Source organism: Polistes canadensis, unplaced genomic scaffold (assembly GCF_001313835.1).
Source record: "Polistes canadensis isolate GaletaPanama2010 unplaced genomic scaffold, ASM131383v1 scaffold_155, whole genome shotgun sequence".
NCBI classification, from domain to species: domain Eukaryota; kingdom Metazoa; phylum Arthropoda; class Insecta; order Hymenoptera; family Vespidae; genus Polistes; species Polistes canadensis.
The window spans coordinates 336,623-359,959 of record NW_014569702.1 but is presented as its reverse complement, the minus strand read 5'-3'; the positions used below and the strand labels follow the sequence as shown (position 1 = coordinate 359,959).

Here is a 23,337-nt window from a genome sequence, read left to right as displayed (position 1 = left end):
TGTGCGAAACAGAAAGCTAAAGAGAAGAGAGGTAGATCGACTAACGATCCCCTACGAGTAATTGGGGTACCAGTTGCACGCGTCAGGATGAATTTCATCCCCCGAAGGCAGCAGCAGCAGCAGCAGCAGCAGCAGCAGCAGTCGTCGTCGTCGTCGTCGTCTTACGAACTCTTCCCACCGCGTCCGACTATGATTTCGTCCACATAATACGATTGCTTCTTCTCGCAATACATCTAAACAATACTTTGTGCCGAAAAAGTCATACAGATATATTTAGTTCGATTAATCGACTAAAAAAAAAAAATGCAAATCAATGCATTAAACGCGTCATCATCGTAATTATTTGGTTATTAATTAGGTTTGAGAGAATGGACGATATTGGTGGTATAGGCGGGTAGATACGCGTATATATAATATCTACTTATTTATATATTGCTGCCTGATACAAATATACAAGTATAAATGAAGAATCAAATCGATCTTGCTAGATTTTCGATAGATTCTAATGGAATTTCAAGGATTTCGCAGGCTCGGAATTCTTTGAACACCAGGTAGAAGCGGTACGCAAGACGCATGCGCTTATTTATTAGCGCGACCGAAAATCGATATTCGCCCTCTCGTTTGCTCCCTAGGCTAATATTTCTTTCGACTTGATCTTTTCGTATTCGAAAATTCGTCAAATTTTCTTCTGCTTACACCCAAAATTCATCCTAGCCCATTCCTCTCATTCCGATCGTTTGCGATGCAAAGTTGATATCTTCTCGGGTCTATCGAGATTTCATTAGATAATTTGGAGAATAAATAAATCCATATCTAATATATCTAATATCGTTAAATACTCTATGCAATATAATCGAAATGACATGGTAGAATTTTGAAAAGTATTACCAAGTCCCCAACCTTCTTCCTAGAGTCGATTTGATCAATTGGAGTTGTTCGTTCGAACGACTGGATATACTACTTACATATGTAGGTATAGTTGCGCTCGCAGTTCGAGTCTCTCGTGAATATCATCGTACGACATAGTTTCGCGCAACCTTCTTATTCTCTCAAACATTTTTCGATAGACGTTTCTCGCAGTAGATTCGAAAGTAAGAATGGCAAACGGTACGGCATCTATGATATACCAAAGTATTTAATAATTGCTTCGATATTTTGGTCACCTCTTAAAATGATTAGAAAATACTATTCTATGACCATTACAACCATACTTGACTTTTTTTTTGTAATTCAACGAGCAAATTTGGGAGCGATCCCAAATCTACATTTTCAATCGTATTGAAAATCAAAATCAATGCATTCTATTTTATTGATATAATCAGCTTGAAAATAGTCTCTTTGAAATCAAAATAGATGATTTCTAGTCCCGTTTAAATTTGGTTCACCCCTTGATGTATATTTTATGTAAGTACATATATATACACTATATGTACACTAATATGAGCACAGTTGATAGGTACATATAGATATAATAGGTATATGTACGCAGCGTATATGTAACATACTTGCAAAAGTATAAGTAGTCGTGTTGCGTAAGTAGATACTCGAGGAATATTACAGATGCTTATGCGAGCATGAAACCGGCTCATAAAATGTGTGGTCTTTGCGTATATAGAAAATGCCATGACATGAAACCATTTTCGATGAAATGACCTGCATTTAATGGAACGAGAGGTGCGCAAGAAAATGTTCGTCGCAATTACGCGCGCATCGTGTCTTTGGAACGATTATTTGTTTTTTTTTTTTTTCAAACTTCATCCAAACTCCGTTGTTTATAAACGTTTTCTCTCTCCTCGTAAATAATGCACGCGAAGAAACAAGTAGGACGTTGCTTTCGTTTTCAAATGAAACAAATCTATAAAACAAACAAAAAAAGCATCCGCAAAATGATAGAACCTCCGTCTTTTAACTTCGTCATAGCTATATCGTCGCATTGTGACATACTTATTGTTAGTACAACATACATACATACGTCAACGAAAAAATATCCTTTTTTTAATGACAAACTGAGCCTATGACGCACATTACATGAGACAAAACGTTCAGAAATATCCTTGTAGAAATGATAGGCGCAATACTAGAGAGCCAGTCGAAATCTAATTGTTATACGAAAGCGACACTTCTTCCAAGGATAAAAGGACCAACAGTTTCATAGCTATATAGGTAATATATATTAGCAACAAATAATGATTGAGCGGCGCACTTTACACGCTTTCTTAATATATAATAATTAATTATAAATAAATTATTTATTTGATTCATCGTGAAACATAATCACTTATAGTGGTTCCTTCCTGGCTATGCGACTTTTACGAATGAAACGAAACTTTGAGTAGGTAATCTTTCTTTTTTCTAACAATATTCGAACAAAGAACGATAACAAAAGTTGGCGCAAAAAATGTAAAAGTAAAATAAAGAGGATCCGGTACGGAAGGAAGAAGGAAAGAAGGAAGGCAAAGAAAAGAAAAGAAAAGAAAAGAAAAGGAAAGGAAAGGAAAGGAAAGAAGAAAGACCGAAAAGAGAGAGAGAGAGAGAGAGAGAGAGAGATGGGGCAAAGACTCTGTGCATTTTCCGTTTGGAAGACACAAAGTGGGTCATCTCGAGAAAAAGTTAAGTCCGTAAAAGCGACAAATGCAAAAGTAAAACTATGAAACGCAGCGAGAAAAGTAGGGGAAACGAATGGATAGACGATAAGGAAGGAAAAAGAAACGCTTCTCGCCTAAATAGCTCGATATGATTATGATTATGATAGTAGAGATACTTGCGATTCTCGACTCGTTCTCTCATCAAATATAATACAGTGCAATCTTTTTCTAACTCGTTAAAATGTTTCACGCATAAGTCGTCCCCTTTGATATTTCTTAATAACGATAATTACAAAGATGACAATATATAAACTGCCATAGGATAAAATTATTCATGAAATAAATCAAGCAAACGATTTTCTTGAAAATTATATTTCTTTGAATAGGCGGTATCTAGTGAAATCTATAGAAGACGCTAATCGGTGTAGTTTCCTCGCATTCTATCATGGAAATTGGGCAGCTGCTAGCTAGCTCTCGTAGATTCTGTCTCTGGTTCGCAGGCAATCAGGCACGCACGCACGCACGCACGCACGCACGCACGCACGCACGCACGAGGAACAGGAAAATATATACGAGCAGATGCTCGTGCCCAACTAATTGCCCGCCCTCGTCTCTTTCTTTTTTCTCCCTCGCGAACGCGAACGATATTTGAAAAAGTTTCCCTCGAGCTATTGCTTAGATTAGAACAGCGCATACTTAGCACGATTATCACGAATCTAACTTCCGATTATTTTTCAAAAATAATATTAAGTACAATTTATTATAAAGATAACAAAACAATTGTCTAAACTTAAATCGAGATCCAGCAAAGAGTTCAACTTTGTTCAATATTGAGTTTGCATAATTGCATATTCTTGCAAATGGGCTCAGTAAATCTAAGATTGCAATAATAAAAGTCAACACGGAATATCGAAGTGTGACGTGGAGAGACGCGAATTGAATAAACTGTAACAGTGTGGGACATTCGATATGACCATTAATAATTTGAAAGAACCTTTTGGGTAATTGTACGAAATGCGGGTTCTACGAGATGCGCGAGCTAAACGAGGGCAGGAAATAAAAGCGCTACAAGAGACTCGTTCAATCGACTTGCGCGTATATACGGGTAATAGACGTATAAAGTATAGTTCTGCGTTAAAAGGATCTTTAAAGTGCTGGTAAGAACTCTAAACGAAGCTACTGTTCTCCATTAGTCCGAAGCATTCACAATTCGCGAGCAAGTTACGCTATCGCGAATCATCGAGTTGCGCATTAAATATATTTATTTGATACGAAGAAAATAGATGCAGACGACATTAAGATAAGTAACGATCGATGCATATTAATCTAATTATTTAAATGTGTAACGGCGCACTATTCATTCGTCCTCGCGCATTTTTACAAGTACTACACAACATATTATCATATATAAGTAGAAAGCTACCGTCGTCAAATAACAGAGATGCAATGACATACGCATGCGTGAGTAACAAAGCGCGTGCCACAAAACTTACAAATCTCGTATTATAAAGATCTACGAACAAACCGAATGTGCGTATCCGCGCTTTTCGATGCATGCTTACGCCTTTTCCTCGACGCAACTTTTCCATTTAACAAAACATTAACTTAACTCGATTATTTCCCATTAGGTTGGTCTTCTTAACTTTAGCACGGAAGGTTTTTTTCCCTTCATCTTGTCGCATCAACGATTACCTTCAACCATATATATATACATGCATTTATGGAACTATACATAGAATTGAAATAAAATAAGAAACAAAATATCGAGCTCGGGGATAGGCGTGGTCGTCGAGGTACCCTACGCGTTGCTACTTATTGAGGAAAAAACAAGTAGAACTAGGAGAATACTATGAGCAAAACTAGAAATTGCAATATCGAGACGGTGGTGTGGTTGAAGGATCGGAGGAAGAGGTGGCGGCGTTGGCGTTGACATCGGCGGCGTTTGCGTCGGCGGCGTTGGCGTCGGCGGCGTTGGCGTTGGCGTCGGTTCCAAAGGCAAAAGCCTTCTTGGCGACCGGTATTTCCGCGCGGCGCGTGTCCGAGCTCGCACGACTTTCGTCGTGGTTAGCAGCGTGCGTTATCCGCTTGTCGTGCTCGCAGCTTCGTGCTCAAGACATAGCTCACGGAGAGAATATTTTTTGGCGGTAGACCGCGCACTGGTGCAAAGTGCGCGCGCGCGCGCGCGCGGTCACCTCGGTGTCAGTTGGCAGCAGACAGATAGGCAAAGAAAAAAGAAAAGTCTCGATGACCGACGCTCCCGTTATCTTGGTGGATGTCAAAGGGCAACGTACGACCTGACTAGAGCTGTGCCAGGGCCGTGCCAGGGCCGTGCCAGGGCCGTGCCAGGGCCGTCGTGCCAGGGCCGTCGTGCCAGGGCCGAAACTGGGCTCGCCTCGCGCTGGCGCGCGTCTCCTTCTTCGAGCGACGTCGCGACGTCCTCCTCGTCATCGTCATCGCCTCCGCCACCACCAACACCACCACCACCACCACCAACAACAACAACAACAACAACAACATCATCATCATCATCATCATGGATTGGCATAGCAAGCTCGGACCGATCTTTCTCTTATTGCTTTTTGCTTTCGGCACCGAGGGTAAGTCCGTCTATTCGCCTGCCTCGCCCTAATTCCTTGCTCTTCTTTCGTCTGTCAAGCGGTTCTTTGTCGAGCTTGCCTCCGACGGAGAATTCAACTCGACTCTTCGAAAAATCGATTTGTTTCAGCTCCAATTCTAACTCAATTTACAAGGACGATTCTGGAAATGTGTAGATACCCATGTGTACACATTAATTGACTCGTCAAATTTAGAGAGTTGAAGAATTCTGTTACAGACAGATGTGGTTCGTAACGAGAATAATTGTACGCCCTCTATTCCATCTTTCGACAAATCAAACTTTTTCCAAACTTTCAGACGAGTGTCATACATAAAATAGTGCTTAAAAAGAGAATTAGGTTGAAAAAGCTATGCGTGTGGGCGTTGTTAGAATGATTCGCGAATAATGATTGTTAATTACGAGCTCGAGAAGAATGGCGAGCGTATTAGCGGGAATCGAGTATGCGCGAGAGACGATAGACGCAACGGTAGGTGCGAGCTCGAGAAGAATGAGCGGACCGGAGAATGATCTTTCTCGTCATCTTTCTCATCATCGTGATACTAGATTCGCGATACTAGATTCGCGATACTAGATTCGCGATACTAGATTCGCGATACCTAACGAAACCTTAAGCACATTTCCTCTATATTCCACTTACGGATATTTGTTCTGTTATATTATAATCGTTTACTTCTCGTCTAAATACCTATTTATTTATCGAATATCCACTTATAAGGGTCGTAGCACCGCTATTATCTCGATTAATATTCCAGGAACATTACGGGTTTATGACTGTATGCGCACGTTTGCATCGTCTATTTCTTGAATTTCGATGCGACTCGCGTCGTTGCGAACATTACCTATATCTTTACACTGTTCCTGTCTTGAGAGCTTGTTTTTCGAACAGGATCCTTATTATACGCGATTTCAACGATTTTAGAGCGAATTAATAATAACTCTAACCCCAACCCCTATATTTTATTAATAATGGCCACTTCCAACTGGAAGCAAATTACCTAGGTTTGCCATTAAATCGAACATTTTTCAATTAAAAACGATTTTGGCCAATTTAAAAGCAGGAAAGCATTCTCTCGTCGTCGTGTCCGGTCGAAGGCAGGACGGTCGAAGGCAGGACGGTCATCGGACCATCTGCCGTACGTTTCAAATGCGCGCGGTGTACCATGACGTTGGAAAAAATAATTTTATCGCGTCCGTCTCTTTTTCTAATATACGCTTTCATATATGCGTTTCAACAGATATATAGGTTACTTTATCGTTGATTTTGTTCTGACACATAGCAAACAAAAGAAAAAAAGTGAAAAAAATATACAATACTCCGCGTTCTCTCTGCGGACCTAAGCCAGACAGAAAATTGCCGATCCTAAGCGTACGCCAAATAATCTCGTAAAGTTTGTAGGCAATGCAATCAACGGCGTGGACTGGATTAAGTCTTTTATACATTGAACGAGTAGAGTATTTCTACTGTGTATTTATTAAATAAACGCTCAAGGGTTACTGGCCGTTTACTCTCGGGGGAAACTAAAATGGAAAGAAATAGGGTTAGGTGCACCGCAAGAGCATAGAAACGGCGTATGGTCTTTCCTCTAAAAAACTCGTTAACTCTCGCTAATCATCAGTCAAGTTCATAAATATATTCAATCTCTGATATAGATTGGCGTCGAATCAATTTCAAACGCAAAAACCATTTAATGAATCCGATGGAAAAGCGACAAAGGGATAAGGTTTTGATCGAGGGATTTTTCAACGTCCGTACATCGAGGGCTCTCGCTAGAACCTTGTTATTCTTATCATCGACTGCCGTCCAGTAGAATGCCAAGAGAATGGCTAGACACTAGTGTCGAGGGGATAACGAAAACGCGCCAACGACCCATTCTTATACGCGACTAAGAAAATCTACCTATATACTCGCACGCGAAAGACTATAGATTTAGCCGAGGAGAGGAGCGATCGGTTTTGCGGATGCGTCGTATCCGGTAATTTGACTATTGTCGATTGTATCCGACGATACTACGAATGTGGGTGGGTGGGTGCACGCAAGTAGAACATTGCGCGCGCGACCGGCCATCCTGTTGCCCTCCACTATTTTAATCAATTTATTTCGCGAAAGAAACATTGGCAAAAAGCAAATTCGTTGGTTCCTTCGGACGTTCGAGTCGTTGCGCGCGAGTATCGATTTCCGGGAAATACCTAAAAAGAAACGAAAGATCGTTTAACTGCGACAGAGTTTCTTCTCGATCGGGCAACGATAATTTACGCTCTCTTTTCCTTTCGTATGTATGCGTTAAACCGTCATCCGAGAAGGAAGTCTCTACGGATCTCGTGGCTGATCCCTTGAAAATGTCGATCAGCAAATTCTTCCCTTTCTTCCCGTGGCAAGGAGGAGCACGAGGTGTCGGTCATCATAATGGATCGAGGATGCATCATAGTGGTTTACCTTATAATTCTCAACTCTGCGTCTTGTCGCCTTTCCTACTACAAATGTGTAGTACTACTATGTAAAGTAGTTTCGGACACTTCTCTATTAGTTTATTTGGACGTACCAACTGCGACTAATGCAACAATCCAAAAATCGTCGTAACCTGGCGTAACCCTGACGCACGGGACAAACGTATAAGTAAGGATTATCGATATAAATATAAATATAGAAAAATACTCGGCTCCGATTTATTTAGAATCCTGTTCTTCGATGGGACTAAATCGTTTCTTAGTTTTATACAAAAATTCTTCCCGATTTTTTTTTTCAAATAAGATAGACGAGTACCAAATCTTTTCCTTTTTTCCCTTTATTTATTCTCTCAGGGTGGATGTGTCGCGTGAGATGCTTTTTCCTTCTTTTCCAAACTTTCTCAACGATCGTGAATCTTTTAATAGAAAGCCTACAATATATATTTGCTTTTGGCATGAATTACGACGGTCTTGCCGGTTACGCGTGCCCTATATCCCATCTCTTTTTTTTTTACATGCATACGCAAAAGATATTCGCGTGAATGTATGCATATGCAAATCGCTCTCTCTCTCTCTCTCTCTCTCTCTCTTCCATTTTATCTCCCATGGTAAAAATGAAGCAAAACCGTGCTCAAAAGTCTAGTTAAAATGTTAGAAGAATAGTCGGAGAAACGAAGCTATACGTCGTTGTTAAGGTTTCCCGTTTTTACACGTTTGGCAAAGAGAGAGAGAGAGAGAGAGACAGAGAGAGATAGAAAAAGCTCGACCCTTTCTTTCTTGGGATGTCGCGACCCTCTCGCGACCCTCCTACGACCCTCCTACGACCCTCCTACGACCCTCGTGCGACCCTTGTGAAAACTACACGCGACACCGCTTGCCCTCTCCCGCCCTAACGCAGCCAAGAGGAGTTAGCCGATGAGACCCGCAGATGTTTGGCTTCGCTCTTCGACCGGTATACGATTACTTTGTAAAGTAATATCAAAACGAAATTAAGCGACAGAGCGTCGAGACGACAGGGACTGCAACCCTGACGACATAACCCTGACGACGCGACGCCAACGCTTTGCTATCCTTTTCTTAGGAGTAGCTCCAATTTGGCTTTTTATTTCCTATCCAGGAAGTCCGGTCGATCGAGTTTACATCGAATCTATTTTCGAATTTGATGCTTTCTTTTTGCAGACCTCCCCTCGATATTTGCCCTTAAGGTAGAGAGATCGATAGTCATCCTCGCTCTTTCTCCTCGTCGACCGCACGAAATTGCGTTATAAGCGTGTATAATCAGACTTTCTTTAAATTAAGTACGCGTGATCACGGTCATTTGGCAGCCGTACAAAAATCTACTTTTACACGTACCTATTTATCAAATCATTTTCATTTTGTCCTAATATTATTATCCCTACATTTTTATAGAAAATAACATTATTCGAGAAAAGCAAAGCTTTTGGAAAACTGATCTCGTTGGACGAAGCGAATGAACTTTTATCAACGTTAAGGACTAGAAATACTTACCGTTGGTATTCTCGATAATATCACGAGTTTAAATCATCGATTCTTAACGACCAATTAACTGGCAACATCAACGTTACCGTCCGTTGCTGGACAAGCTGATTAATGCGTTTCTCAAATAACGACGAAACGGTAGAAAAATGGCATTGTTTTCCGGTGACCTCACAGTCCGGCGACGATTACTCATACCTATTAACCGTTCGTTAGTCGCGGGGTCTTTTTTCTCTTCCGACGCGACACCCCTTTTTATCTCTAACTTCAACGCATTTATTAAGACACATTTTCTCCCGTTCGAATCGTACGTATTTTGACTAATAAGAAAAAGAAAATGAATGAAAAGAGAAAAATAGGAGGATGGATAGATAGAGGGGTATAACGAGTGCGATACGCATATAAAGGTATGATTCATTCTTGGAGCGTTAGGAATGATAACTCATGCATATTGAACGACAGGGGTTGGATCGTTCCATGAGTCAATCGAACACGCGCCTCTGGCAAAAAAGCGAGTGGCCAAGCTGAGGCAATGGGAAGAGTAAGGTATTGCTCCTGCTTCTCGATCTCCTTCCTGGCTCGATTGCTGACTCGATTGCTGACTCGATTGCTGACTCGATTCCCGACTCGATTCCTGACTCGATTCCTGACTCGGTATCTCGAGTTCTCGAAGAACAAGACGCACACGTTTTTTCCTAACTTCGACTCGCAAAGGGCGTTCGCAATTGACGATTCTGTTTTCGCGATGTTCTTTCTATCTTCATCTTGCTTCTCTGCAACCGTAATAATAGCATACAATAATGCAATCTCTCTCTCAATAAGGTCAAGTTGAGATAAAGTTCATTCGATTAATATCAAATCAGACTATTAATCGTTGCGCGCTGGTTCACAATGTATCCTTTAGAAAAGAATATGCTTATCCGCATATTGGGTAGACACATTTGTATGCATTTGTATGCATTTGTTTTAGAAGTAGGAGCGCTCAGGATGCTGGAACTTGTTATACCGCAATACGTGGTACGGGGACAGAACATACGTCTCGAGTGTAGCTTTAACCTGGACGGTGAGATACTCTATTCGGTTAAGTGGTACAAAGATGGCAACGAATTTTATCGATACGTACCTAGGGATATGCCACCTGTATTGGTTTTCTCACTTCCCGGCGTTTCCGTCGACGTAAGAATCCTTCAACGATTTTTCTTCCATACGATATGCACACACACACACACACACATCTATATATATATATATATATATATACATATATTTGTTCCATTATTATTGTGTTTCTGTCATTTAGATACATAACTCTACCGAACGATCGGTCGTTCTTTATTCCGTTAATCTAATGAGTTCTGGGAGATATAGGTGTGAAGTCTCGGCGGAAGCACCTTCCTTTCAAACTGTATCCGATCATTCGGATATGATGGTAGTCGGTAAGTACTTCAACCACACATTTGACCTAACAAATATGCGTTTCTAGACAGAACGCTTTAACGTTTTCTTTAACGTTCCTAGACAGAAAATGTAGCTACTTTTATTTTCAGCTCTACCCGAAAATGGCCCCGTTATCACGGGAAGACCTGGCAGACGTCGGTATCAAGTATCGGACGTCGTGCGATTCAACTGTACGTCGGCTAAATCGAAACCAGCCGCCATGCTCAGTTGGTTCATAAATGGCGAGCCCGTAAGTAAATGAAATTTCTCCTCGATGAGAGAAAACGCAAGCGTGTATATTCCTTTGTCGATCAGGTCGATCCACAATACCTAAGAGGACCTCATATCACGGAGGTAGACCGCGAGGGTCTAGAGACTGCCGTACTTGGTCTGGAGTTTCGTTTGCGAACGAAGCACTTCAAGAAGGGTGACATGAAGATCAAATGCCTGGCGACGATAGCGACTGTATATTGGAAATCGAACGAGCTCAGTATAGAGGGTGAAAGGCCCTTAAAGATGCCGGTAATGGAGAGTAGGGAGACAAGAGCGCAAGGCCATACACACGCCGAACACATTTTAGGTAAAATCTGATTTTCAATAAATATCATTTGCATCCTATGTTGCGTTATTAAACATTAACTTGAAATAATCGAATATATTCTCTATTCGATATATTGTTGCAGCCAGTGCAAATATCAAATCCGTAGGATCGTCCCTGTCGCTGCTAACCCTAGGATTGCTTATACTCCGGTAAGGCCGAAGGATACCCTTACGTATTCCCTCCTACCCCTCCTTCGCCGCCCCTGTGTGTGATACCGGATCGCTGTAAAATTATCTACCAAATGATTGATCTTTTTTATATTTTTCTATCATTCCACTTTTATTGCTAGCGAAGCTAGTGTCGCATAAAGTGTCTGTCGCTTTTTAATTAAAGTGCATACGCGTGCATACTGATGAAACATTCGTAAAACCGATTCGCGAAACCGATCGTAATATCGATTAACACGATCGATTAACACGATCGATTAACACGATCGATATTTTCCCAATAAAGTCACAAAGACTTTATTGATTTTATTATTGATAATCATTCAATCCGCTAGATAATTTGGTTTTTTTTTTTTTCTTTTCGTATTTCTACTCGATAATATGTAGTTTCACCGATGTCTTCGTCAGGATATACTAACAAGTAAAAATTATTTTCGCTTGCAAATTAAAAAATCATTGATATTTGGCAAGAAAGAAAAAAGGCAAAATATAGTGTATGGTGTAGGAAGAAATCGGGCTCGAACCGATTAAGAATTCTTCACATTATTTATATGCAAGTAGATATATCAAATCTATGAAACTAACATATGTATTTATTCGTAATCAATCTGTCATTCAACTCGATCGCGTTCTATCGATCTTATCGCGAATGAATCATTTAATAAGACAAAACAAATAGATCAACGAACGATCGATAGAATTTTCATTTTTCAGATACAAAACAGGGTGTATCCGGTCATCCGCTACATGTCAAAATAAGTCTCTTTCATAATCAAAAGAGAACAACAAAATATTACTCTTTGTTCGTCGACTTATTTTGACAGGTAAAATCACCCCAAACTCGATCGAACCAACTGTTCACCTGTCCAGGTACACTATGTACGTTTATAGACACGTACTTTTTTCCTATTTACGTATAATTGCGTCAGAGTTTGTAATCATACCGTCGTTATTATATTTACGATTAAATTTCTTACTTACGATTAAACACTTTTCATATACCGATCGCCAGGCGGCATGCCATTACACGTTCCAATGCATGTCACAATTTTAATCGCCATTCTAATCGCCATTCTAATCGCCATTCTAATCGCCATTCTAATCGCCATTCTAATCACCATTCTAATCACGATCACACATACTTGTCAAATAAATAAATCTTATAATTGATCATCGGACTGTAAGTCGATGTTTATTCAGTTGTTAAGCGTTAAGGTCAATTTAACGAGTAAAACCATTGTCCAAGCTGATTCATTTCTCGTGGTTTAAGACCTTGGAAACATTGGACGCTTGAAGACGTTGGAAAAATGAACAAGAAGAAAATCAATTAACATTGCGTTCTCTAAATTATGGCTTTGATCATTCTAGTCGGTAAAAATCACTTAAATTATAATAATGTCATATTTTAGGATGATTGTAAAGTATGTAAATCTAGACTGTGTACGACTGTGTGTACCAAAGATATTCCAATTTTCGCGATCACAACATTCCTAATTGTTAATTATAGTCGTAGAATATGTAAAGATATTCTATACCTTTATATATATATCTCGTATAAAATTTCATATATGACGACGGACGACGAGAATATTTTGTACATATGTACATAAATAAAACGTACGTTATATATGTATGTATAAGATTAAAAGGTAAAATGATGTTAAGTTAAGAAATAGAGAAAAAAATATCACTATATTACTGATCTTTCAAAGTACTGAGATTTATAAAAAGAAGAGAATTCTGTCCAAATATCTCTTGTATACCAAGGAAATAAAATCATAAACAAAAAAAAAGATTCGACTACAAAATATCATTTCTATTACGTCGATGGTAACCTCGGAAGGAGGGAAATCATAGAGTACCAGCATTGTTGATACATCTTTCTGTAAAAAAAGCATGCTTTTTAAAGTGAAACTTATTGAAAGGTTTCAAGGGTGATTTGGCAAAGAAATTAGATATCTTTTGCTCTTTACGCGTTTCAGGATTCTCTATTTCTTCCCACTCTACGGTTAATGCATTAGATTCAAGAATCCTTTCTGCTGTAGACCAACTAAAACGAACAATCTGTGGAAAGCCGAATACGGAATCAATGTTGGCTAACAACCATTTCTTAGTTACCGGATCATTAGGATATCCACTGCCATATTCACTTTCGTTAGAACCTTCGCGAAATTGCCACGCACGTATTGCATGATCTCTGCAAACTTTGGCGCAAATACTTGCAGCACTAACGATCGGATAAATAGAATCTGCTTTTTTTGCAACAACGATATCTAGCTCGGGAAATATTTCTTCCAATCGAGATTGATATTTTTCTGGCTTTCCAACTGTATCGACGTATAATTGTTTCACATTTACACCAGCTTTAACAGCCTGCTTGATTAATCCAATTGCTGAATCTATGGATAGCTCGTTTAAAGATACTTTACTACGACGATACATACTATTGGCAATGACATTAGGAGATATCACATCCACGGCCCATCCTATTTGATCGCTTGCTTGGCATGTTTTATCAAAAATACAGTCTCTTTGATTTTCCGTTAAGCTTTTTGAATCTGCACAACCTAAGTCTACGAGTAATTGCTTCTGGGACAATGGTGCATAAGCTATTCCGTATACCATAGGACCCAATACAGGACCTCTTCCTGCTTCGTCTACGCCCAATTGGCACGGTTCATCGCGACAAACATTTGGAATCTACAAAATAATACTAAACGATTATTTGGAACCGTTTGGACCTGGGTAAAAGATCTGAAACTCTTGTAAAATTATTGACCTTACCTCGGAAAAATAAATGTCATTATTGCTATGGTCGATCTTTTCAAAGTAAGACGTCAATTCCGTTCTGTTTTTTATTATTACGTTTGCCTCTTCACTCGATTTATCCATTTCTTCTTCAGCGTTCATCTCTGTTATAATATCGATTTTGAAACTGATAACTTTTGTTGATCTAACCTCAAAAACAAATCAAAAAGACGTTCGGAGAAACCGCCAAAGTTTTTACAGTACATGCAGCGGCGGACCCTAGTGGCGGACCCTAGCGACGGACCCTAGCGACGGACCCTAGCGACGGACCCTAGCGACGGCCATTGAAGCAATAACCAATGGTCTATACATTGGTCGGTACATTAGTCGGTGCATTGGTCGGTACATTGGTGGTCGTTCCTTTACATTTCGCCGAAACCTCTCTCTCTTCTATTCTCTTTTATCTCTGTTTTCAGGTACGAAAGAAAAAGGTCAACAGTAATTACCGATTGATTAAATATCTAAGTTCACTGTTTCCAGATAAAAGCGACAATGAGAAAATAATTGAAGGAAATATACTACATTAAATAATTTCTTGATAATACTTAATAACAAATAATAATACAAGAAGAATAATCATGAGTGATAAAACGTTACTCGATATTGATGACACGATATTGAGACAAAATTTATTATTATCCGTAAGTAATCTATCTTCTAAGTAAAATAATTCTTCACATTTTTTATGTTGATCCAATAGTGATATGCCAATTTGAATTGCAGGAAAATAAACATGAATCTGAAATAGACGAAATATTAAAACAAGGGTTTGAAGCAAAACCTAAATCCATTATTATTCATCCTTCGCCTGGTATGTATTTCTTATATAGGTATAAAATCTTCTATAAATATCCGTAAACATGTTTATCATGTAATGTTGTAGGTGTTTGTATAAAAACAAAAACAGATGCGGGTGAAAAAGTGTTTTTAAATATATGTACAACAAATAAAATACCTCCACCAGAAGACATATCAGAAGAGACGTTAATTTCTCTTTTAGATCAAGAAACACCTGCTTATTCTATACCAATGAGCATTGGCGAAGAGAGATTAGAACCTGATAAAGGCAAAAATTAAATCGTAATTTTGCAATTATTAACAATCCATGTTATTTTATTATCGCGCTCAAAAATATTATTCTACAGGTGGTACCTTATGCATGACTCATGATGTTGCGATAAATAAGAATTATTTTGAAAAATGTCAAACTCAAAATTATTTATGGTTATTTACAATGACCGTTATAATAGAAGGTGTATCGCATAAATTTGCTAAATCTCTGGATTCCAAAACTTGTATTATTCTGAAAAACCGAAAAGTGAATAATTTAATTTTCTCCCCTTTATTTGCTAAGAAATTCTACTTGGAAGATTGATAAGAATTTCATTTCCAATAGGTCATGGGTACGATTCAACCGCAACGTATTGATGATCGCGAAGCACGTCAAATATTACCACAGTCAAAAAAACCATTAATTCAAGAAATATCAAATACATTAAATACAGATCGGTCAGTTACTTTGACGCAACTACAAAATAATTGCCAAAAACCTGCGACTAACAATTATGTAATATTAAAAGAATCATTGGAAGGAATAGCAAAACGTTTAATTGGTTTATTTCTTATACCTAAAGGAGTAAGATATATATTTCATTCTTTTTTTTTTTTTTTTCTTTGATTTGTATCACTTATATGATTTGTAATTTATGCATTCTTGTTTTCCCTCTTAGGTATCTAGCCAAGATTTGAATGTACTTCTTGACGTCGATCGCATTATCGTTACAACAACGAATGAAAACAAATTTGCATATGATATATGTATGCCTTACACTATTAATTTGAATGAAACGGAAAGCTTCTTTGATAAAGATTTGAGGGTAAGTAAATATAAAATAGACATTGTTGAATATGAATATATTAAAAATTATTTTTTTTATCTCTATGCGATACAGATCTTACGATTAAATATGCCAATTGAAAATATATAGTAGAAATGGTAAGATAAAAAAAAACATTAAGTTCATATGCTTATCCCGCATTCATTCATTTCTACGATACAATGGATTAATCATTTAAGTTACTGACAACAACATTCGTTGAAATCTAGATATCTAATGAATATTTATCATGAAGTAATTTCTTTTTTCTCGAAATACAAAACGCACACACAAAACTGATTGATTATTGTGTATTCATTATATTTTATTTGAATTATCTCTCTCTCTCTCTCTCTCTCTCTCTCTCTCTCTCTCTCTGTTATATTAAGTGATATGTGCTTTGTTACATTTACATTCTCATTATACAAGTTTAAGCTCCACTTGAGAGGAGGGGGGGGGGGGGGAAGATAAAATTGAAAATAAAGATGTTGTTTACTGCTGACACTGTTCAAACTTTATCCTATTGTGCATCTTAATTACTGAATATAACATAGTTATATAGATGTGCGCACATCTGAGTTATTTTTATTCTCATAGCATTATATCTCTTTTCTACAAATTTAACGCCAAATTGAATCTGTACACACAATGAATGTTTAATTCATTTATAAAGCTTAAAATTATATGTTATTTACATTTTGTTCATAAATCAAAAAAAGAGTCTAACGACCTGACTGTGACAATTCTGAGGTGTCAATAATTGATTTTGTATATGAGAAATATTTTGCAAATATTTGAAAAAATCAAAAGTTGTAAGACAATGTTTAATCTTACAACTCTGTATAAAATGTTGGCCGTTCGATACCTATTATAGTGAAGACATTTGGCAAAAGGTATACGGTATTTATACCAATCATAAAACAAGTTAGATATTTATAGACTAGATCGGTGAAAATTTTGCTCGTATTTTCCAAATAGTTTTCAGTTTTCATAAGCTCCTTAGAATTGATTTTAAGTATGGCACATATTATAGTATAACAGAAAGATTTACAAATAGCTTTAGTTCCAATGACGCTACAGAAACCCAATATCGTCCTAAGAATCATACATCCTAACATACGATAAGATGGCCAAATAATATCATATGGTGGTGGAAGAAGCGGAAGAGAAAAGGCCCCTGTCTTGTAATTTAACCATGCTCCTGCATGAACTCCAGCAGTTACGGAAACAACCATAGTCGTATCACCGCTACGAGTACATATTCCATGTATATATTAAATAATAAGAAATTGAACTTATACATGTATAATGTCTCTTACCGAGTCGGTGTCCATTTGTCGCTAGATGGATAATAAACCACAGCGGTAATGCTAATTAATATTAAAAGTATTAAAACCCAGGGATTTGTAATAACATAATAATCTAAAGCATCTACTAAAGGTATCAATGGAATCATTAGCACAATAGCTAGTAATAATCCTGCTACAATGTCCAACACCGTATGCATTCCCAAATAAAGTCGACTCGTGCAGATAAGCGTACACCTAGAAAAAAGAAGATGATATGTTTGATAAATTATTAAAAAAGATTAAGCGAGATTTAACTCAATTTAACATTTACCAAAGGAAAGCTATTGTAAAACCGATAGAAAACGAATAGATGTATCTATTCATTGTAAATATTAGTACACTAAATGGAATTGAAATTCCAACCATAGCATGAGTCGATGGCATCCCATATTCTTGAGACCATTTACTTTGTAATCTAACAGCTGGTGGGCACGCCGGTCTTGGCCAGCAAATAATGTCTTTCAATGCTTGTCCTGCGATGTAAGGACTAAATTATGCATACGTACGTATCATAGAAATAGAATGTTTTGTTTATTTGTCAAATATGTTAAATATATTGTGTATCTTACCAATGCTCATAACAATAGCCCACACTAAGACCACTCTCCGACCAACTGCGCCATCAATATTCCAAAACCAAAAGGGTATAAATGCAGAATAAAATATTTCATCTCCTAATTCTGTACCGAATAAAAATAAGTAGTACCAAAAACGATTCTTAATAATAAATGCTGGAGATTCTAATTTCATGAAATAGTTATTAGAAGGGCATTCTTCTTTGCTCAATAATTTATTTGTTTTAGTATATCCATTTTGTTCCTTATTATCGGATAACCTATGAAAAGAAAATGATCCACATAAATACATTAATATCCGTATTAATTTAAACATTTGATATATTTTCTTACCTATGATTCTCGGAATATTTTATTTTATAATTTATTTCTATTCCAAAAAACTCTTGTACATTAGCGACGAGATGTGGAGCCTTTAAGTACTCAATAATTTCAAGCAACCACATTTCGGTAACTTTAATATATGATGTTTAGCGATTAAAGCACATTGTATTGTTTCAAAGTCTAAAATATTAAAATACTTGTTTTTAATTTTGAATACTAATAATAAGTTAGTAACAATTGTTACCATTGAGTATCAATTCTTTTTTTATTTATTCTTTTCATTGGGTTATTTACTTAAAACCAATTTTTAAACAATCGTTTTGTCAAGACAATCGAATAATTGCAATAATAACGTCTAAATTACAATGAATCTACGTTCGAAGTAAAAAAGGTGAATCGTTAGTTAATCGAATTAATTAATTTTTGAAAGAAAAATTGCACTATTGACAGTTGAGATAAATGTTTTAAAGCAACGATCAACATGACATTTGGCTTCTATATGGATGCGTGTCTTATTTGATAAGTGTGAAATTAGTTTTTTTTTAAGAGAGCATAACTAAAGTAAGTACAAATGAAGTACTTACTTACCTGTACGTGCACGGTGCATGATGCACGATGACACACGCATCCACTCACTCACATTCTATCATACTAAATAATTCAACGGATTAACTAAAGTAGTTTATTTAATAATAAAATATATGTTAACCCATATTTATTTTCTATAAGCACAGACTATTCGTATATTATGAGATCACATCCCTACTTCACTCTTTTTCCTTTACTTAAAAGAAAAAAAATTATATACATATATATATGTATAATCATTTGTCGATTAATTACGCAATTACGTTATCTTCCATAGAATGATTGATTATTCGGTATTAAGATACGATCGTTGAGAGTATTTTTATTTATTTTAGCTTGAAATAGAAACTATCCAAGAAGAAAATTACAATTTTTCATATGGCTCAAGAAAATATATGCAAGTAATAAGGAAATATTAAATTGCTTTTTTATTTTGTATACATATATAATTCATATTAAAAAGTTATAATGGTAGGAATTTGTACATACATAATAGTATGTATGTATAGAGCGAGAAGCAATCTCTCCTATTTGCAAATGTTCTTTACTATCTTTTACTCTCTGACATCCTTTTATTTACGTATATGTAAGCACGTACAATAAGTTCGAATGTATAAAAAGAAAAAAAAGTTGAGAGATATCTTTTTTTGATAAGAATCTTATGGTTCATATACTCGTTGCCGTTGTACGCGTGATATTTTATCGATTATATCGCGAACAATGATATGTGGTACATAGCTTAGGATATACTGATATACATGTTTCATACACAAAAATGATCGTAAGAAATAACTCTCATATAGAAGATAAAATTTATATTAAAAAATTTAACACGGTCTTGATAAAAAAATCTAAATGAATAAATTTCTAGATAAAATAATAATTCAATCCAGCGCATGATAGATTACTTCTCGATTGTATACGTACATACAGTTAACGCATGCATACGTTTTTACACTTCTATGCATCGTGTACCCATTACCCCGCTAACAATACTAACGTATAGAATAATCCGCATAGGGGTTCGCTAAAAATAATGTAAACATTTGTTTATCCATAGTGCACATTCAATATCTTAAGACTTGACAAGGACTTATTAAAAATTGTCATGTATCACAGAAAGGTTCTGGTTATCTTTAATTTGATCGTTGATCGAATTTGTTTTTTAAGAGTAAAATACTTGTCCTATGATAGCAATATTTCTAACCGCCGATGCTACATCTGGAATATCCGGACTAGGATGTACGTGCAACGAAGACGTACCTACCACAGCCGCGGCAGCAGCAGCAGCAGCAGCGTGCGCGTTCATTCTTTGCACGCTGTCGATATAAGTTTTATTCGCTTGAGAACCTAAAGTACTATTAATATTATTTATATGAGATTGCGGCAGTGTTGAAATAATAGGAGGTATGACGGGTGTGTTAACGCAAACATTTCCTTGAGATTGAGCGTAACTTTGCGTATTTGGAGTTGGCGTCGTAGTTTGAGTCGGCGTCGTAGTTTGATAATTATTGTACTGGGCTTTACATTTTTTTTCGTGAACGAATAAGCTGCCAGAATGGCTATAAGCTGTTCCACATATTTTGCAGGCATACGGTTTCTCTCCTGTATGCGTGAATCTATGCTCTTTCAAATATTTTAATCGTCTGAAAGACTTGCCGCAAGTTTTGCAGTGATAATTAGCTTCGCCGGTATGCGTAGTAATATGCGCTTTGAGAGTACAAGATTTAGCAAAAGCGGCGCTACAAAAGTGACAAACGAATGGCCTATCACCGGTATGCGTTCTTTCGTGATTAATGCAATTTGAATTTGACGTAAATCCTCGTCCGCAATATTTGCAAACATGAGGTTTATATCCAGTATGCGTTCTCATATGAAACATAAGACCTGTATTTTGTCTAAAAGTTTTACTGCAAATATGACACAAAAATCGTTTGAAATTCGAATCTTTTTGCTCTTTCGTACGTTCGTGTATTCGCATATGTCTTTGTAATTTGATTTCTTTTTCAAAACTTTTATTACATTCTAAGCACGTAAAGTTTTTCTCTTTTTCACTATTTTTTCGATTCCCTTTGCACTTGATGGCGCAACTACATTCCTTACCGCAATTGAAACAATTTTCTTCTTGTACTTCGTGAGTATTCGTCTGATGTTTCAATAAGGATTTTTTCGTATCGTAGGATTTACCACAAATTTCACAGGGGAATCCTTTACCTTCGTTATCCGAATCCAATTCTTCTCTAATCCAACTATTAATTAACTTAATAGCCAACTTGTCGTCCGGCGGTTTTTGAGGTATAGAACAATCTTTATCCTCGTCGTGCCCGTATCTGTCTCTATGGCTTTTAAGCCTATCTTGACGAAAGAATTTCATGTTGCAAACATTACAAACAAATTTTCTTTCGTCGTGTTTTAATAAATGACGCTGAAGAGATGTCTCCTTTGTATAACACTTAATGCAATGCTTGCAACGATAAACAGGTATGCCATCAAAAGAATCAGATTTATTATCGCTATTAGACTCGGAACTGGACGTATAGAAATGATTTATTTTTTCCTCCGTGTCCGATATTTGTTTGGTTAATTTTTTGATCCCATCGTCGAGACCGTTATCCAATGCCTTTCGATCATATAAATTTTGATCTTCTAGAGAGAGGATAGATCGATTATTCATTTCTAAAGATTGCACGTTGTTCTCCAATTTCCTTCTATCTCTAATTTCCTTGAGTATCGAAAACACTTCCTTGGGATTGACTCTTTTGTGTACATTCAAATGTCGTACCATAGTATCTATTTTCCTAAAACTTTTATTACATATTTTACACGGTACTAACTTTGATTTTTCATTAGATCTGTGAAGTTTACCGTGTTGGAGTAATTCATCGATATGAAAGAATTGTTTGTTGCACTTTTGGCATTGAAATTTTGCTTCGTTATGAGTTAAAATATGCCTCTCTAAGGATTTTTTACTGGAATAACATCTGTTGCATTGAGTACATTTGAGATTTAAATTGGAACGCGTAGCGGAAACTCTGACTACCTTATTACACGCATTTTCCGCATTTAAAAGCACATCCTTTTCGCCATTGTCGTATTTTGTATTCCCATTTTTTTTTATATACTGTCTTTGTCTTTCTTTGTGATTTCTCAAATTTTCCATTGAGGTAACTCTTTTGAACATCGTCAGTCTTCTCGTACGATAAGCTTCTCTTTTAACAACAGGTACCTCGTGCGTCGATCGTTCTAATTTATTATCAGTATCTGACAATATTTCATTGCCAGTCTTAATATTACTATCGGATTCTTTCAAGATTTGGACGTTAGTTTTGTCGTCTGACATAGAATCTTGGTAACGTAAAAGAGAATAATTATCCTCTTCTTTCGTTAGAAGTGGAAAGTGTTCTTTTTCGGTTTGACAATATTGATCCTAGAAATAATAATAACGGAAGATTGATATTTCAAATCAATTGTAAAATATAAATACGTACTTTGACAGTGTCAGCTTTTTTGATCGCTTTGCCATATAGTTGTCTTAACTTGACATCCGCTCGTTGACACTGTTCTCTGAGTTCGTGAGCTGCATTGACTTTGAGAATGCATTTTATACAAATATGCTCGGGTAATCCGTCGTCTTCGGCAACCTAAGGCAATCTTAAAGGTCTTTAGATTCCGTGGGCTTGTATTAAATGGTAATAATGTAAGTAGGTAAGAAATATTGAATACGACTGACCTCGATACCTCCGCATAGCCATAACTTTTCGGACAAATCCTGGACGCTCTTATCTTTCGTAGAATTGTCCTCGATGGAAAAGATAGGTTGATTGTCGTTGCTCGACGATAGACAAACACGGCATAAATAATTATCTCGGTTTGTCATTATTTTTGATCGTATTTCTTTGCCGGCTGTATTTATGCCTTGGCCCTATTTGAAATGTTCCTTTTTGGAAAATCCTTCGCGGTACGAATTTTCACGAAAAAGGCAAAATTTCTCGTGACGTCATCATCGAACGTGTATCGAAGGTATATCGAATGTATATCGAATGTATATCGAATGTATATCGAATGTATATCGAATATATATCGGATGGATATCGAATGGATACGCGCCGCGTGTGCCTTTTTTTTTTTCTTTTTTTTTTCTTTTCACATGCGGACATATTGACGGCAACTTAGTATAAAAAAAACCTAATTGGTAATTGGAATTTACAATAAGAGTCCATTTTTATTGGTAGGTCTATGAGAAAGACGAGCATAATAAATAGATTAAAAAAGATTACAGAGATTTGTATGAAAAATTGTAAACGAGCCGTAATAGAATGTGCTTCTAATCCAATCGGGTCGAAGTCACATTTCTTGGATTGTTAGACACTCTGCTGAAAGATATTCGTTGTAAAAGCAAAGTGTAAGATGAATTGAACAAAATATTGAAAAAATGAAAAAGAATGATAGTTGTATATAAAATGATCA

At 36.8% G+C, this 23,337-nt stretch overlaps 5 protein-coding genes across 13 annotated transcripts; 2 read left to right on the top strand and 3 right to left on the bottom strand.

Moving 5' to 3' along the window:
• The first annotated feature begins 3,573 nt into the window (after positions 1–3,573).
• Positions 3,574–14,421, top strand: LOC106788832. 7 transcript variants are annotated; one of them, XM_014752443.1, is made up of 8 exons: positions 3,574–5,182; positions 10,115–10,320; positions 10,445–10,580; positions 10,692–10,831; positions 10,897–11,161; positions 11,265–11,331; positions 13,977–14,094; positions 14,359–14,421. In XM_014752443.1, exons 1-8 carry the CDS (start codon positions 5,119–5,121, stop codon positions 14,404–14,406), a joined length of 1,044 nt encoding a protein of 347 aa, XP_014607929.1. In that variant the 5' UTR covers positions 3,574–5,118; the 3' UTR covers positions 14,407–14,421. The 7 variants fall into 7 exon arrangements, with proteins under 7 accessions (XP_014607929.1, XP_014607935.1, XP_014607934.1 ...); XM_014752445.1 differs by lacking the exon at positions 3,574–5,182 and adding an exon at positions 7,238–7,816; XM_014752447.1 differs by lacking the exon at positions 3,574–5,182 and adding an exon at positions 9,711–9,925.
• On the bottom strand, positions 11,662–14,218 carry LOC106788836 (ribonuclease H2 subunit A). The gene is made up of 2 exons (XM_014752452.1): positions 14,134–14,218; positions 11,662–14,062 (listed from the first exon to the last, which is right to left on the bottom strand). Exon 2 carries the CDS (start codon positions 13,972–13,974, stop codon positions 13,201–13,203), a length of 774 nt encoding a protein of 257 aa, XP_014607938.1. The 5' UTR covers positions 13,975–14,062; positions 14,134–14,218; the 3' UTR covers positions 11,662–13,200.
• Positions 14,422–14,487: 66 nt separating the features above from the next.
• Positions 14,488–16,334, top strand: LOC106788833 (PIH1 domain-containing protein 1-like). Its single transcript, XM_014752450.1, has 8 exons — positions 14,488–14,573; positions 14,638–14,798; positions 14,881–14,968; positions 15,041–15,223; positions 15,303–15,475; positions 15,554–15,793; positions 15,888–16,034; positions 16,110–16,334. The coding sequence occupies exons 2-8, from the start codon at positions 14,736–14,738 to the stop codon at positions 16,143–16,145; spliced, it is 930 nt and encodes a 309-aa protein (XP_014607936.1). The 5' UTR covers positions 14,488–14,573; positions 14,638–14,735; the 3' UTR covers positions 16,146–16,334.
• A 35-nt stretch (positions 16,335–16,369) lies between these two features.
• Positions 16,370–19,070, bottom strand: LOC106788831 (sphingosine-1-phosphate phosphatase 1-like). 2 transcript variants are annotated; one of them, XM_014752442.1, is made up of 6 exons: positions 18,867–19,070; positions 18,292–18,462; positions 17,953–18,218; positions 17,655–17,856; positions 17,354–17,578; positions 16,370–17,282 (listed from the first exon to the last, which is right to left on the bottom strand). In XM_014752442.1, exons 2-6 carry the CDS (start codon positions 18,402–18,404, stop codon positions 16,865–16,867), a joined length of 1,224 nt encoding a protein of 407 aa, XP_014607928.1. In that variant the 5' UTR covers positions 18,405–18,462; positions 18,867–19,070; the 3' UTR covers positions 16,370–16,864. The 2 variants fall into 2 exon arrangements, with proteins under 2 accessions (XP_014607928.1, XP_014607926.1); XM_014752440.1 differs by having other exon boundaries at positions 18,871–19,070.
• Positions 19,071–19,567: 497 nt separating this feature from the next.
• LOC106788829 (zinc finger protein 354B-like) lies at positions 19,568–22,884 on the bottom strand. Of its 2 annotated transcripts, none has more exons than XM_014752437.1 (3): positions 22,601–22,884; positions 22,359–22,511; positions 19,568–22,297 (listed from the first exon to the last, which is right to left on the bottom strand). In XM_014752437.1, exons 1-3 carry the CDS (start codon positions 22,745–22,747, stop codon positions 20,036–20,038), a joined length of 2,562 nt encoding a protein of 853 aa, XP_014607923.1. In that variant the 5' UTR covers positions 22,748–22,884; the 3' UTR covers positions 19,568–20,035. The 2 variants fall into 2 exon arrangements, with proteins under 2 accessions (XP_014607923.1, XP_014607924.1); XM_014752438.1 differs by having other exon boundaries at positions 22,359–22,521; positions 22,601–22,722.
• Between the last annotated feature and the right edge of the window lie 453 nt (positions 22,885–23,337).

Bases quoted from the DNA above. Each gene is read 5' to 3' on its own strand.
- LOC106788832 (XM_014752443.1), top strand. From the start codon at position 5,119: ATGGATTGGCATAGCAAGCTCGGACCGATCTTTCTCTTATTGCTTTTT. The intron at 10,321-10,444 runs GTAAGAATCCTT...TCTGTCATTTAG, and splicing joins TTCCCGGCGTTTCCGTCGAC to ATACATAACTCTACCGAACG. The intron at 10,832-10,896 runs GTAAGTAAATGA...TTTGTCGATCAG, and splicing joins GGTTCATAAATGGCGAGCCC to GTCGATCCACAATACCTAAG.
- LOC106788836 (XM_014752452.1), bottom strand. From the start codon at position 13,974: ATGGTATACGGAATAGCTTATGCACCATTGTCCCAGAAGCAATTACTC.
- LOC106788833 (XM_014752450.1), top strand. From the start codon at position 14,736: ATGAGTGATAAAACGTTACTCGATATTGATGACACGATATTGAGACAA. The intron at 14,969-15,040 runs GTATGTATTTCT...GTAATGTTGTAG, and splicing joins TATTATTCATCCTTCGCCTG to GTGTTTGTATAAAAACAAAA. The intron at 15,794-15,887 runs GTAAGATATATA...TTTCCCTCTTAG, and splicing joins TATTTCTTATACCTAAAGGA to GTATCTAGCCAAGATTTGAA.
- LOC106788831 (XM_014752442.1), bottom strand. From the start codon at position 18,404: ATGTGGTTGCTTGAAATTATTGAGTACTTAAAGGCTCCACATCTCGTC. The intron at 18,219-18,291 runs GTAAGAAAATAT...TTCTTTTCATAG, and splicing joins AAATATTCCGAGAATCATAG to GTTATCCGATAATAAGGAAC. The intron at 17,857-17,952 runs GTAAGATACACA...CTTACATCGCAG, and splicing joins GGCTATTGTTATGAGCATTG to GACAAGCATTGAAAGACATT.
- LOC106788829 (XM_014752437.1), bottom strand. From the start codon at position 22,747: ATGACAAACCGAGATAATTATTTATGCCGTGTTTGTCTATCGTCGAGC. The intron at 22,512-22,600 runs GTCAGTCGTATT...AGATTGCCTTAG, and splicing joins GGCTATGCGGAGGTATCGAG to GTTGCCGAAGACGACGGATT. The intron at 22,298-22,358 runs GTACGTATTTAT...TATTATTTCTAG, and splicing joins AAAAAGCTGACACTGTCAAA to GATCAATATTGTCAAACCGA.